General features: G+C 43.0%; 1 protein-coding gene across 4 annotated transcripts in view; it reads left to right on the forward strand.

The window, feature by feature from the left end:
* Positions 1-15,146, forward strand: part of DIP2B (disco interacting protein 2 homolog B) — a 184,910-nt gene that overhangs the window by 9,263 nt on the left and 160,501 nt on the right. Inside the window, exon 1 of one of the 4 annotated variants that reach the window (XM_077923933.1) lies at positions 4,087-4,111. The exons of the other annotated variants lie outside the window; for them this stretch is intronic. Within the exon in view, the coding sequence (XP_077780059.1) occupies positions 4,102-4,111 (10 nt within the window). The 5' untranslated portion in view covers positions 4,087-4,101. Of the gene's footprint in view, positions 1-4,086; positions 4,112-15,146 lie in introns of those variants that run through there. 4 annotated transcript variants of the gene reach the window in all.

Raw genomic sequence — 15,146 nt, forward strand, 5'->3', positions numbered from 1 at the left:
AACTAAGGCCCAGGGGCTGTATCCGGCCCAATCGCCTTCTAAATCCGGCCTGCAGACTGTCCGGGAATCAGCGTGTTTTTACATGAGTAGAATGTGTCCTTTTATTTAAAATCCATCTCTGGGTTATTTGTGGGGCATAGGAATTTGTTCATTATTTGTTTTCAAAATATAGTCTGGCCCCCCCACAAGGTCTGAGGGACAGTGGACCGGCCCCTGCTGAAAAAGTTTGCCGACCCCTGCTGCAAATGCTTGCTGGGATTGAAACATGAAATTTATTACAGTCAGAGACCAGCTTGAGAAACACAAATGGAACTACAATCCCAATAGCAAGACAAACATTCAGTAGGAAGCTGTCTTCAGGTATGGCTGTGCATGCATGTAATTGGTATCCAGGTGGAACTGTTGCATAGTGAGCTGCATCCCAAGGGAAGTTGTTATCACAGCACATCTAAAAGCCGCTTCCAACTTTGTCTTGAAGTCTTACGAGTCTTCCTGTACTGAAGATCACCCTAGGAGGAGTTTATATACATGGTTTCGTTAAAAAAAATAAATTCATTTTTTAAATATCAAACAATGCAATATAAAGGTAAAAGGAGTGCTTTGGTCAGTTCCAGTAAAAACTTTATATACATAGTCACTTAGGAAATTGTCAAGTACATCCTAGGCTGCTCCTGAATTGTTGGTGCTGTGAATGTTTCCCAGATGTGAACATGTTATCATTTTTTTCAGAATGGGAATTGCTTTGCAATGACCTTATGGTGACTTGAGCTTATAATGTGAAATTGAACTTAATGTGAAAGGGCATGTACATGGAAGGGGGGAAAGGGCATTTTTTTTAAAGTGTGTATGCCGGTGTTTATTGAGTTATAGGGGTGGAATAAGGTCGGAATGGTGATTAAAGTGTTTCTGCTGAAAACGGCATCTTCATTTTGTCTCCCCCCTCCTCTTCCCTGTAAGGCATGTAGTTAAGGAAACATGGGACACTGATGTCATGCCATAAATTTCATTGCTTCCGCTTCACTTTTTATTGGCTGCCACTGGGGTAAACTAGATGGGAAAGCTAAGAAAGTGATGCTGCTGCTTGATGTATTTCCTTAACTATGCTTTATAGAGAGATGAGACAGACACAGAGAGAGATGAGACAGACACAGGCATTACACAGAAACTGACACAGAGTTCCGGTTTTCAACAGCAGTCCCTTAACCAACATGACTTCTTATTTCAGCCATATCTGAGGCAAACTGATGTCAATAACACCTTCAGATCTTCTCATAAGGAAAGAGTGGTGGTGCTTTGCATATCACGTGTGTTAAGTTCTTCTCTAATATGCTGCTTCCCTTTGCTTTCTCTCATGTATCTCCGACATGGTAGTTGGCTTACAGTAGTATCTAGCAGCCCTGATGCCCCCAAATGGGACAGTTTCCTAAGGTTAAAGAACACAAAGAAAACTCAAACCCTGAGAAGTAAGGTGCATTAAGTGAGAGAGAGAAGTGGGAAGCATCAAATCTCTATGGACAGCTCTACCAAGTCAGGAAGGACACTTTGGTGATGCTATCTCTGTAATTATAATGTGCTTGCATGCAGTACAGACTGTAAGGTAATTTCCTCGTTCATAGGTGAGGCCTGCTTATGATAAGTACAGTTCTGTGACATGATCCAGCATGTTCCTTTCCCAGACACTTCATTTTACTCATGTAGACCTGGAATGCTCTAATACAGTACTGATGTGTTGAAATGAGGTACATCTCCTGGTCACTTGATAACCCTGAATTTTAAACATCCATCTAATCTAGGAAATCTTGCCTCTTGGGACGCTGTCATTTAAGATGGTTTGCATGGGAGTCCTAAACCATACTTACTTGAGTTGCAGCAGTTTTGAGATTGAGCTTCTCTCAACAGGATTTGTGTGGCAAGTATAGGCGAGGCCAAGCTAACCCAAGTTTTCAGTGCCGTCATAGGTGTGTCTTCAAAAGGGTGCCATGAATATGTACAAGCTGCTGGCATTGTAGCCATTTTGTCTATTCAGTGAAGGGATAGGGAGCTCCTGTTTGTCATGGACCTTATGATGGGCATTACAGCAAAAGTTTATACAGGACAGTGGCTATAAGATTGTGTTGTGATCCAGAAAAACTGCTTCAAATCTCACCTCTTACATAAATTTGCTAGGTGACGTTGGAGTTAAACCTAGACATGTCTTTAGCCATGCCTTTGAATTCTGTTCTGGGAATTACCTTTCTCATTTTTTTAAACAACCCGGCTGTGTAATCTCCTGGTGTGTTTGACTTTTTCCTCCATGCTGTTTTCCTGCTAAACATCATCTCCACAGCTATTTTTAACAGCTAAGAAACACCACCACCACTATCACATTTGCTCTGTGCTGTGGTTCCATTCTCGGTTGGGGGCCCTGGGGGTGGGGGCTCATAGAGTTAAAAGAAAGAGGAGGGTCTCAAGCACAAGTTTCAAAGATGCAATTAACATAAGGCCCAGCTTAATTCTTCAGCAATCTATCTGCTATATGTAGAAAATAATACTGACCTACTCAATAAGGCTGTAAAGGTTCCTGAATTAATTACATGTGAAGCTCTCTAGATGCTATGTGGTGTCAAATAACTGATAAATGTTAAGGGTTTTGCTCCCAAACCAAGTACAGTTAAATCTTGGTTGTCGAATGTAATCTGGTCCAGAAGCCCATTAGGCTTCCGAAATGTTCAACAACTGAGGCGTGGCTTCCGATTGGTTGGTTTTCTTTATTTTTAATAAAAATGCTTATTTTCTGCTTATTAATGTTGGGGTTTCCCTAGCTTTTTCAAAAGATAACAGGATGTGGCTTTCTATGCCGCACATACATTTTTAGAAAGGCCGTCAAGAAGACTTTCTTACTGTCATAACCGACCTCCAAATACACATAGCTGTGGTCTGGACTGTGTATGTGTACATCTATTATCCGGTTAAAACACCACTACACCTGGCCCTTCTCAGTATTCTAGCTCTGTGGGGGTGAAATTATAAATAAATATGGAGGGGAATTGGTGAATGGGGTGGGGGAATAGAGAAGTGCAACCATGAAAACTTCACTTTGGGAAAACAAAGGAGTGCAGATTGAGATAGAGTATCCTACCCTCTCAATGTTAATTTTTAAAAGAAATGATCACAGGTCCATGGAGGAAGATAGAGAAAGGAAACAAGCCCCCTTATATCTTTGATAGCATAATTCCGCCTTGAAGCAGGAGTCATATGTAGCGACGTAAAATAAACAAGGGGAATCCTATTAATGGTGATGGTAGTAAACATACAACTCTGACGATCCTAGAGCAGTGATAGGAAAGCTGTGGACCTTTGGATATTGTTGAGCTGCAACAGCCATCATCCCTGATCAATGACCATGGTGGCTAGGATTAATAGAAGTTGTAGTTTTGCAACATCTGCAGGACCATTGCTTAGCCACCCCGTCAAAGAATGTGAGGGGCCAAACTAGATGTTAAATGAAACATTTACTAATGGGTTTGTCCTCCAGATTCAATATGGGCTGTGGGGAGTTTTTTGTTTTTTTAAAAAAACCCCAAAACCTTTCATCAAGTGTTGCAGTCCCAACAATGCCCTGCCCCCCGAATCTGCTAGTAGCCCTAGCTTTTGTGTGTATACCATGGCAGGAGAAGAAAGGACTAACTTTCCCCACAATCCCAATGAACTCCCCCTCTCCCATACTTGCTATTTGCCGTACACTTGGTAGCATACATTCATTTTTACTTCATTACCTAGTTCTCCAGGGCTGGAGAAGGAGGGTTGTTATGGTGTTGAGCCCTCGTGTCAGGCATGATAAGAAAGAACAAAATGATAACCCATTTTGGGGGCAGAGGAATGATTCAGTGTTCCTAGACTAGGTCATAAATTTCCTTTACACCCCGCCCTTCAGCATGAATTCTCCAATCTGCCGTACAACTCCTACTGATGTAGGGAGTGGCTTTCTTCGAGAAGCAACTAGTTTGTGAGTAGTGCTCATTTATCCTCTGACTGCCACGCTGATCGGCAGTCCATGAATCGTGCGCTCCCTTTCTGAAACTCTACTGTGAAGCTCTGGTCATGCAGGGCTGGGAACCCCAAATGCTTCAAGGTAAGCTGCCCCACTTCCTTTCTCCTGCTTTTTGTTTCTGATTCTTTTGAAGCTTCACTTGTCAGTATCAAGCTTGCTTCCACTGCCATGTATGATGAACAGCTTAACTACAACAAATGAAAGTGTATTGAAGGGATAGGGGAAACTTTTGAGTTTGATAAAACAGTGAATCCATAACCTTGTTCTGAAATAATACGCTGGGAGGAAAGATGTGTCAGTGGGGGCTTTTCTTTGCTTAGTAGTACAGTGGTACCTTGGGTTACATACGCTTCAGGTTACATATGCTTCAGGTTACAGACTCCGCTAACCCAGAAATAGTACCTCGGGTTAAGAACTTTGCTTCAAGGAAGAGAACAGAAATCGTGCTCCGGCGGCGTGATAGCAGCGGGAGGCCCCATTAGCTAAAGTGGTGCTTCAGGTTAAGAACAGTTTCAGGTTAAGAACGGACCTCCGGAATGAATTAAGCACTTAACCCGAGGTACCACTGTATGTAGGTGTTCCTTTGTTCAAGGTCATTTGCTGTAACCTGACAGCATTTTTCATTAAAAAATTCCTTCCAGTAGCACCTTAGAGATCAACTAAGTTTGTTATTGGTATGAGCTTTCGTGTGCATGCACACTTCTTCAGATATATTTCTTCAGCATTTTTCATGTTGACCTCCCTCCTTCTTCACAAGGTGCTCAGAGTAATTTTTTAAAATAATTATCTCTAGTCACACCACCAGACTTGGGCATTGATTTGCCCAGTGCTACCTTGTGAGGTTCATAGCTGTGTGAGGACTCAAACTTGACTTTCAAACATCCAGACACAACCAGTGCCCTACCCTGGTTCACACTCCCGTTGCTGGCAGGCTTCCCCTGAGCTTAACACTCCAGGTCATTGTTGCTTTGTGATTGCTTCATCATGTAGGAGTGAAGGTTCCTGTTTACTCTTCAGACTAAACATGAGCTAGCCTGTCTAGGTGACAGTGGTTGACTGTATTTCAGCAAGTGACTTCATTCCTTTTTGTTTATCCATGTGTCTTCACTAAAGAATCTGGATTGTGGTTGCTTGCCTGCCAGGGCAATTTATTGTGTTGGGAATCTTCAGAGAAGTAAGAGGTGGTGGCAGAATTTGTGCAGATGTTGGTGCGCTTGTGTGGGGAGCAGGAAGAGTTGTTCATTTTGTGAACAAAGAAGGAGCACTAGAGCAGCCCTCTAACCGGGGAACCTGTAGCACAGAATGGTTGTGTGCTGCCACAATTGTGTGCAAACAATATCTAATGGAAGCAGATTCTTATTTCTGCTAGATATGAAGCTCGTTGCAATAATCTAGATATTTTATTATGCCTGTATGACAAAAGGGTGTGTAGAAATATGTTTCTGATGGGAAGCACTACAGTAAAGCAGTGCCCTTGTAGTTTTGCCTAAGCATTTTCTGGAAGCTCAAGAGCAGCGTTCAAAATTTGCCAGACACATTTTGCACCTGGCTATAGGCCACTTGCAACCAAGTGAAGATGCCCAGATGCCAGAATGGCACCTGACGTCTGCACCATCTGGAGGTGCATGCCTGGGGATCACACACTAGCAACACATCCTGTAGAATTCTATCCATTTTATTTTATCTGCACAATCAGAACGGATTTCAGGAACCAAAAAGTTGTATTGAAAAATACGCCTTTTGAGTCGCCTGGCTCCAAAATGACAACTAGGCGTTCCCCTGGACCAGAGCACGCCAGGCACTCCTGTCTTTCACTGCCTCCCGCAGTTTGGTCAAACTCATGCTAGTAGCTTCGAGAACACTGTCCAACCATCTCGTCCCCTGTCGTCCCCGTCTCCTTGTGCCCTCCATCTTTCCCAACATCAGGGTCTTTTCCAGGGAGTCTTCTCTTCTCATGAGGTGGCCAAAGTATTGGAGCCTCAGCTTCAGGATCTGTCCTTCCAATGAGCACTCAGGGCTGATTTCACCCTGGTTAAATGAGCCAGGGTTTGGCGCCTAGCTTATATATCTGAACACTGCTCAATAGGGAGTGTGTGTTGAGGATAAGAGTCTGAGTTGTAACCCAGGAATTACCCTTGGAATCCCACCTCCACAGCAAAGTCATGATTTCTCTTCGCTTCAACCTATCACTACCTGTCACTATTGTTAAATAGTAGGGCTGGGCAATATCGGGTTTTCAACCCGATTGATATATCACCAGCTAAACATAGCAATATATCAATATATCACAATGTCTGAAATAAGGATGGAACCATGTAGAAACGAATGGGGTAATGTCCTGGCAGCTGCTACCTAGACAGAGAGAGGTGTGGAGGAAGAAGCAGCCTAACCTCATGTTGCTTTCTGGATGGGGTAGAGATGGAAAGCAGAAGAGTGAGACGCTAGAGAAGGAACTCCCAACCCCACACCCAGAGCCTCATAAAGAGAAGCCTTATACCCTCAATATTATGGGGGATGGGGAGGGGAGATACATGACTTCTCCATGGAGAAGAGGGGTAATGAAAGTATTCCCAGTGTCGGAGCCTATAAGTGACTGTGCTGGCCTATCAGAAAGGATTTGGGCATGGATTCTGTAAAACTGCAAGTAAACTGCTTTGAACACTTCTGGAAAGGTGGTGGAGCATCATTCTGCAAGCCCCTCTGCTGTTTTATTGTGGTAGAATAATTCTTATCATTTATATAGCATTTTAGAATTGTCAAAGCACTCTGTAGGTGCTATCTCAATCTCTGCATCAGTCCTGTGAGATAAGATACTTTTCCAAAGCTGTAACAGAAACCCTTAATTCTGTTACAGAAAGCTGGAGATATACAGGGACACGTTGTTGTTGTTTTTAAAGCAGTACAGCTGGGAAAGCCTAGAACTTACTTACTCACAACTACTGCCTCATAATGTATTACAACTTAAGGATGCTAAAGCTTAAACCTAAAGGCCACTGCCATCTCAGGATGGCACAATGCAAAACTTGATGGGTGGGCTGTTCTCAGATTGCTTCAGAACACGCACCCCTTTGTATTTCAACTATCCTGGGACTTAAAATCTGCAGGAGAGGACCTTTTGGCACTCCCACCAGTAAGTGCATCAGGCAGTGATTCAAGGTAGGTCTTCTTCTGTGGTGGCTATAGTTCTGGAATGCCCTCCCATCAGAAATGCAACTGGCATCTACTTTAATTGCATGTTGATGCCAGCTGAAGATATATCACTTCACCAAGGCATTTGTAGGTGGTCAATCAGTGGTGCCCATTTGTAATGAGTAATGAATTTTAGTACTGGTCTTCATTTGTTTGTTAACCCTGAGGTTATTTCTAATGAAGGGTAGTATAGAAATGTATCAGGTGCTGCACAATATTTTATTTTTTAACTGTAATATATAATAAACATTTTACTGTATCTTTTTTGTGCCCAAGAGTAACTCAAAGGGAAGAAGAGCTCAGCTGAAGACTTTCTGCTTGTGCTGCTTGCATTCTCCCTCTGGTTCTCCCTTTTAATGAGTTTCTGATCTCTCATGCCAGAGAAGATCCCCTATTCAAATAATGGTGGGATGGCCTCTTCAGTTGTTTATAGCTATTCATCAGTGTTAGGAATTAGCCAGGCACTTTTTGCAATGGGCACTGGTCCAGTTGCAACTACACTGAGATCTCTGGGCACGACGCTGGCGAAGGACATCTCCATCTGGCTGGCACCGTCCCACTTTCTTAAGCAGGTGAGCAGAAGGGCTTATTTCTTGCATTTCTATCTCACCTTTTGCTCCAAGGAGTACATGGTTTGCCCTGCTTCTCAGTTGATCCCTACAATGACCCTGTGAGGTAGGTTTGGAAGCTGTGACTGGCCCAAGGTCACCCAGTGAGCTTCAGGACTCAGTGGGGATTTGAACCCTGATCTCTCCAGTCCTAGTCTGGCACTTTAACCAGTACACCGCACAGGTTCCTAGCGTACTTCTGCTATGTGGCAGCTCTATAAATTAAGTCAGTCAATAAATATGGAGAAAGCTAAATGTCATTTAGAGAAGGATTTGAAATATTTTCCTTGAAACTTGAATTTGTTTTATTCTGGGTGGTTTGATGGATGTTTTAATGTGTTCTCCACTGCTTTGATATTTTCTCTTTAAAATATAAAGTGGTGTGGAAGTGAAATGAAAAATAATAACAAGAATAATAAATTTCATTATAAAAGAAAATGGTGCCTAGACTTTCTGTGGTGGCAACCGTAACCTAGGTTTAAGGTGTCATTTGGTGATTACCGGTACCTTATATCAGTGTTTCCCAACCTTGGGCCTCCAGCTGTTTTTGGACTACAACTCCCATCATCCCTAGCTAGCAGGACCAGTGGTCAGGGATGATGGGAATTGTAGTTCAAAAACAGCTGGAGGCCCAAGGTTGGGAAACACTGCCTTATATATCTTAGTTTCTATCACTGCTTTTGATCCGAGGGAGAGGGGGAAGCAGTTGTCTTAGCCAAAGGCTATTCAAGACCCTCTTCTGACCCCTATCTGGAAACAATCCTAGGCTGGGGTGAGAATATGTTCCAGCAGGCCCACAGAGCGATGATGTGCCGACTGGTACATGATTCTGGGACTCTCAACTGGCAAACAAATTCTTATGGTGTAAGCCCACCTTTTTTAACCGTAGGTGTTGAGGAGGAGGAGGTTGTTATTGAAGAACTTTTACCATCTGACGGCAAACATAAGTTTCCATAGTGAACATGCACCCACAACCACTTTACATAATATTCATTTATTCTTGCAACATACTTACGGGGGGCTGTTGGAATGATCCGATCTCTTTGCAAAGGAGGGAGTCTGAGTCAGAGACTGTGCAACTTTCCAAAGGTTGCCTTGTGAGTCAGTGGCAGAGTCAGGAACAGAAGCTGTGAGTCCCGACTTCTTATGACTCTGTTTCCTAATCATTGGTGCTCCAAGATGCAATGGTAATAAGCACTGACTCACGCAGAGTCATCTGTGCTTGTTTTGTTCTGTTTTTCCCCCTTGCAGCAAATATCAGCTCAAGGAGTTTAAACTATATACAAAACTTCTGCTGATGACAAATACCAGCAGGACAACCTCAAGGCCTGAAACTACCTCACTAATAGGATGTCTGATAGGAGGAGTCTTCACCACTCTTTAAGCATAAATGCCCAAGCCAGCATTTTCCTACTTTCGAGTCTGCCTAGTTGCTCTACTGTTTGCTGTCCCAGTGAGCAATGAGTAGTAATTGTGCCCTGAGACTAGTGTGTATCACAGAGATGAAATGAGGTTAGAGTTTTTTTATAACCTGAACTTCTGGATTTAAATTTAAAGCTGCATTTGGCCATGGGCTCTCTCTTTCTCTCTCTTTCCGATAGGGGCAATGTTTTATATCTCTACGTCTCTGTGGGGAAAAGTTGTATATACCTAGCACTAGAATGGCCAGATGAACCTTTAATAGCTGTACAGAAGACTGAATTTCAGCAGGTGTAGCTTGCATGGCAACTCTTAAAGGTGCAGGAGCCTTGTGCTTTCCCCATCAGGTCCGCTGAAATTGCAGTGGCAACCGGTTCAGTTTAATACCCAAAATACCAATAAGAATGCTGTTTCGCTTTCTTTCTCAAGAACTGTTTGCCATAGGACATGTTTTGCATTTTCTATTTATTCCTCGGGAGAGACTGCTTAGATTCAGAAGTTATATTTAATTTGGAAATGCTTCTATTTTTGCTGGCTGTGACTGCTTGTTGGAGCCTGTTTCTCTCTGCAAAAGAGGAATATGTGAGATCTGCTACCACTGACCATTCCTGATGTTGTACGTGTCTTACCATAGTGCTTGCAGATTGACGCCTTGAATATATGGCATCAACAGGTTGACTAACTTTTGATTCACTTCTGTTCTACTGGCCTGCATAAACAGGAGCCTGAGGACTGCAGAACTTTTGTGGTGGTGAAATCCTGTCTTACTGAATCTTGGGGATTCCAGTGTAATGCTGATGTGACTCACAATGCCTTCTGTCTCATTACTGACCTGTGCCTTTATTATAGGTCTGTAGGACTAGCTCTTCCTGTATCAGGATCACCACATTCGAAACATATTCTTACATTTCTATCATGGGCGTCTCTGTGCCATTATCATCCTGTTTTTACGGCTGGGACACCTGACATCTAGAGGCTGAATTTTTAAATGAAGCATTTATGAAAAGCTTGCCAAGAGAGAATGAGTGACTTTCGCAGTGCAGTCTTTGTAGGAAACCTGTTGGAAGGGACCCCAAGGGTCCTCTAGTCCAACACCCTGCAATGCAGGAATCTCAGCTAAAGCATCCATGACAGATGGCCATCCAGTCTCTGCTTAAAAACCTCCAATGAAGGAGAGTCCACAGCCTCCCAAGGGAGACCATTCCACTGTCAAACAGCTCCTATTGTCAGAAAGTTCTTCCTGATGTTTAGTCGGAATCTCCTTTCTTGTAATTTGAAGCCTTTGGTTTAGGTCCTACCCTCCAGAGCAGAAGAAAACAAGGTTGTTCCCTTCATGTGACAGCCCTTGAGATATCTGAATATCTCCTCTCAGTCTCCTCTTTTCCAGGCTAAACATACCCTGCTCCTTGATTTAGGTTTCCCAGTATTGCAACCATGAGCTTTAACTTCTGTGACATTCTGATAGCAAAGAATGTCCCGTCTGCTTTGTCTTGCATTTGGCTGTGTTTACATGCTAACATGTACAACACTTCTCCAAGGCAGGTAGCCTATAACTATTGAGCATGTGGATTGTTTTGGGCATCTATGTTACTATGAAAGTGAAGATTTAAGTCTTGAGAGATCAGAGTTGGTTATAGTGTTAACTGGCAAGCTAAAGGAAGAAGGTAAGATAATCAGTATTTAAGGACTTTAGCCACTCAACTGTGTGAAATTGCCAGTAGCGTTTTGCGAGTCTTGACAAATTGGTATTCAGCAGAATTCTTTGTTTTAAAAAATAATAATCTGATCTGTGAAATCTTGATTACTTGTAAGAACTTGGCAATTTTTGAACAATTCCTAAATCATTTATTAGATTTGTAATCTGCCCTTCCACCCAAAGTAGTTTCTGTGAAAAGATTTTGTAGGGAATATTGAAATACACCATTTTTGTTTTCTGCTTGAGGAAAAATGCATCCTTCTGTCATAAGGTTGAACCATTTTGATTGAGAATGTGAAATAATCTAGTTCTTAGTTTACTAGAGCAATTGGGCAACTTATATATGATGTTCAGGGAATGAGAAGTCCAAGGTGTTTTTATAAACACCTTGTTAGTATAGACAAGAACCTCAGCTCAGCAGGCTCAGTTCATATTAGTTCAAACTTGATTACTTCCTTGTCTGTCACTGAAAAGAGGTTGCATTGGCCAGGCTGTGCATTCTTCATGGACATACAGTTTGGTATTTTCTTTACATGCAAAAGAACTGACTGTGTGTGGGCAGTGCAACATTGTCCTGAGGGCCAGTCATGTTTTATGGTCCTGTCTGTGCTTTTCTTGTGAGTCATATGTCTTTTTTACGCAGCTACCAAGTGCACTATGCACTCAAAATTTGCTTAGGCTTTGTACTTTTTAAATAGTTAAACTGTGGTTTTGATAGTCTGCAGGCCGGCCCATGGCCAGAGATTTTCTGCTGAGTGTGTGTACGTGTGCTTTGCATACTTTTGGAGAAGGAAAGGCATCAAAAGGCAGTGCAAAATATATAATTTGAATGTTGAAATTAATGTAAATTAATGTTAGTAAAGTAAGACAAAAAAGTGTTCTTAATTCCAGTACCCTTCTTTATATCGTTGTAAGTATAAAAGCTACAACATGGTTTCCCAGACATGTGAGTTTCCAAATTCTGAGAGGCATAGAGGGGTACATCCAACATGGTGGATTTACTTTTTTCAAGGTAAGCTTTATTGACTAGTGTGCCTGGTGCACAGTATGGAGATTGGTGTGCTACAGAACAGACCTCTTTTTAATGATATCTAAAAGTTCAAGAAATGGGCAAGCAGCATTCCTGAGGGGAACTCTGTATGACTATGACCCTGAAGAACTAGTTTCATTGACCACATGTCTTGAACCCTGTGACCTCTGCACAATTCCCAAATCAACCAACTTTTGTTGATCTGTTAGAAGGAAGTATAAAACGTCTGAACAGAAGTTGTGCAGGCAGCAGTGTCCTGTTTATTGCCTGGCACATATTTAGGTTGCTGGTGTCCAGACTGCTTTGAATATGGTGCACAGCCTTGAGAAGAATGATGATGAATGCATCGTTCAAGGTTCAAATCTCCATGTTTTGTGAAACCCTGTTTAGCTGTCCCCTTTAATGGCATTGTGGGACGCGGGTGGCGCTGTGGGTTAAACAACAGAGCTTAGGACTTGCCAGTCAGAAGGTTGGCGGTTCGAATCCCCATGACGGGGTGAGAGCCCATTGCTTGGTCCCAGCTCCTGCCAACCTAGCAGTTCGAAAGCATGTCAAAGTGCAAGTAGATAAATAGGTACTGCTATGGTGGGAAGGTAAACGGCGTTTCCGTGCACTGCTCTGGTTCACCAGAAATGGCTTTATCATGCTGGCCACATGACCCGGAAGCTGTACGCCGGCTCCCTCGGCCAATAAAGCAAGATGAGCGCCGCAACCCCAGAGTCAGCCACAACTGGACCTAATGGTCAGGGGTCCCTTTACCCTTTACCTTTACTTAATGGCATTGTAAAACATGCTGTTTACATCAGAGGCTTTCAACCTTTTTGAGTCCATGGCTCCCTTGACCAACTACATTCTTTCTGCAGCACCCCTGTGGGGCCAAGGAGCCCAGTTATGTCACCCCTTGCCTGCAAAGCTGGCAGCCTCTCACCTTTTCTCAAACAACTTCCCTTGTGGAGTGTTCCCTCAGCCTCCTCCCCTCTCCTTGAGAGTCCTCCAGGCAGCCACAACTGCTGCCCCATGTCTCTGAGCTGCCCCCCTGTCCCAAATAGAAGTGCCTCCTCACACTGCCCCACAGGGACCTGGGAAGCACCCCCTGGCCAGTCCCAGAGGCACCATTCGCCTGGGGAGCTTGTAGCCAGGGCTGCTGCAACAAACAGCTGTGCATGCCTTTGGGAAGCAGAGACACAAGAGGGCATCTGAGGAGGGAGGGAAGAAGAGAAGGACAGAGGTCAGTGTTGCCCGTGGCACCCCTGACTATCATTCAAAGCACCCCAGGGTGCCATGGCACACTGGTTGAAAACCACTGGTTTACATAAAAAGCTAGGGTTGTAGTGAGGCATAAAACCTGTTAAGGAATGGGGGTGTGGGATATTTTCACTTCCCTCCCCACCAGTTCTTCCAACTTTTGGGACCATAATAACAGATACGGTAAGTAGGTTATGAACTTTTACAAGCGTACCCTAAAACACTCTTGTAATGATGGAAATACAAGGGAACTTCCTGCCTCAGTGACCAGCATGAGGCTCTTTCTGTAGACTTGTACAGCAATCAAGCAACCTGCTTTCCCCAGTCAATGTCCCCAGGGTATAAAAACAACGCAAGGAATTGTATTGCATCTTGACATAAGTAGGCTCTCTGTAATCTTGCTGTCGAAACAGCTGGATGGCTAGCTGCCTTGAAAAACATATGTTTTAATGCAGGAATAATGCTTTATGCTTTAGGCAGCCATAGCTGTTGAAATTGGGTGACTTTATGAATAAAAGCACTTCTGTAGTGTCTGACCGGGGTGGGGATGGTTAGGGACTGACATTCAATGCTGGGTTGGATACAGGGCGACAAAAAGCATTTTTTATTGCTAGTTCACATCTCTGTGTGACTGGGCTCTATTGCTTTGTTCAAGCTAAAACAGTTTACTGTAGATCTTGGCTGGGGAGGGCAGGGTATAAATAAAAATTTTATTATTATTATTATTATTATTAAAACTGTGTTTATCAGGATTGCTGAGAATTAGAATGCAAGCACCAGCTTGGTGCACAGACACATTCTTGCCTCAAATATATCTTGAACGAATTCCCCACTCATTCTTAAATTTCAGCCCTCTGACTTGCCACCTTCGAGCCGTGACTTGTCTTGCACACTTGCTACTCTTGGTGATTGGGAGAGCCCCATTCTCAGCTGTGCTTGGCTTTGTTTATTATGGTATAGCATTGGTCTTCAACTGATGGGGTGGGACCGGCTACTGGGTCATGACTAGATCTAAAGTGAGTTGCGACGACATGCAAGTATATGGGAAAAAAATAAAAAATATATCCCCAGATACATGTTTGGGTTACAGGTAGGTTTGTGTCTGAAAAAGTTGAAGACAGCAGTGATATATGATTACGATTACGATATCTTTATTGTCATTGTCCCCTGCGGAACAATGAAATTGAAAAACTACATAAAACTACACAAAACTACATAAAAACTACATAAAACATTCAAAAACCCCTAAAAACTCTAAAACCCCATTTTAAAATACACTATACTACAGAGATCCCTTATGCTGTGTTTAGAACCAGAATTGCATTAGCGTAGAAACTGTTTCTCAGGCGGCTAGTCCTGGCCTTTATAACCCTATACCTTCTTCCAGAAGGCAGAAGCTGAAAGAGATCATTTCCGGGGTGCGTACTATCATGTGCTGCCGCTTTCTTATGGCACCTGGCAGCATAGATTTGATCTAAGGTGGGAAGAGTGCATCCAATAATATGTGCAGTGTCTTAAGAGACACATCCTTTTAAAGGAGCTGCTGAAATTTTTTAGCACAAGCAAATGCATACTTTTGTGTGTGTGCTCACTTCTACTCAACTGGTTTCTTGAATTGTCATTTTAAACCCAGTTTTGTTCAGGGCTGAGTGAAGGCAGTCTAGCATCTCAGGAAGAAAATTAAAATTGTGCTCCCATCCTTGGTAAACATTAAGTCTGGCAAGTTGCTACCCTTATCACTGCATTGTTTTGCACAATATGTATGAGTGATTCACCAGTTCTGTCCTCCAGTGGCCTTTGAAAAGCTGCCTTTGGGGTGTTAGGATATCCTCTAAGGTGGCTCTTGAGGGACTTCAGAGGGGAAATCAGCCATCCAAACCTCTGTGTGAGTGGAAGTGCGTTCTGCTTGCACAGCAATATTTTTCAATC

The sequence above is a fragment of the Podarcis muralis genome, chromosome 2, assembly GCF_964188315.1.
Source record: "Podarcis muralis chromosome 2, rPodMur119.hap1.1, whole genome shotgun sequence".
Lineage (NCBI taxonomy): Eukaryota > Metazoa > Chordata > Lepidosauria > Squamata > Lacertidae > Podarcis > Podarcis muralis.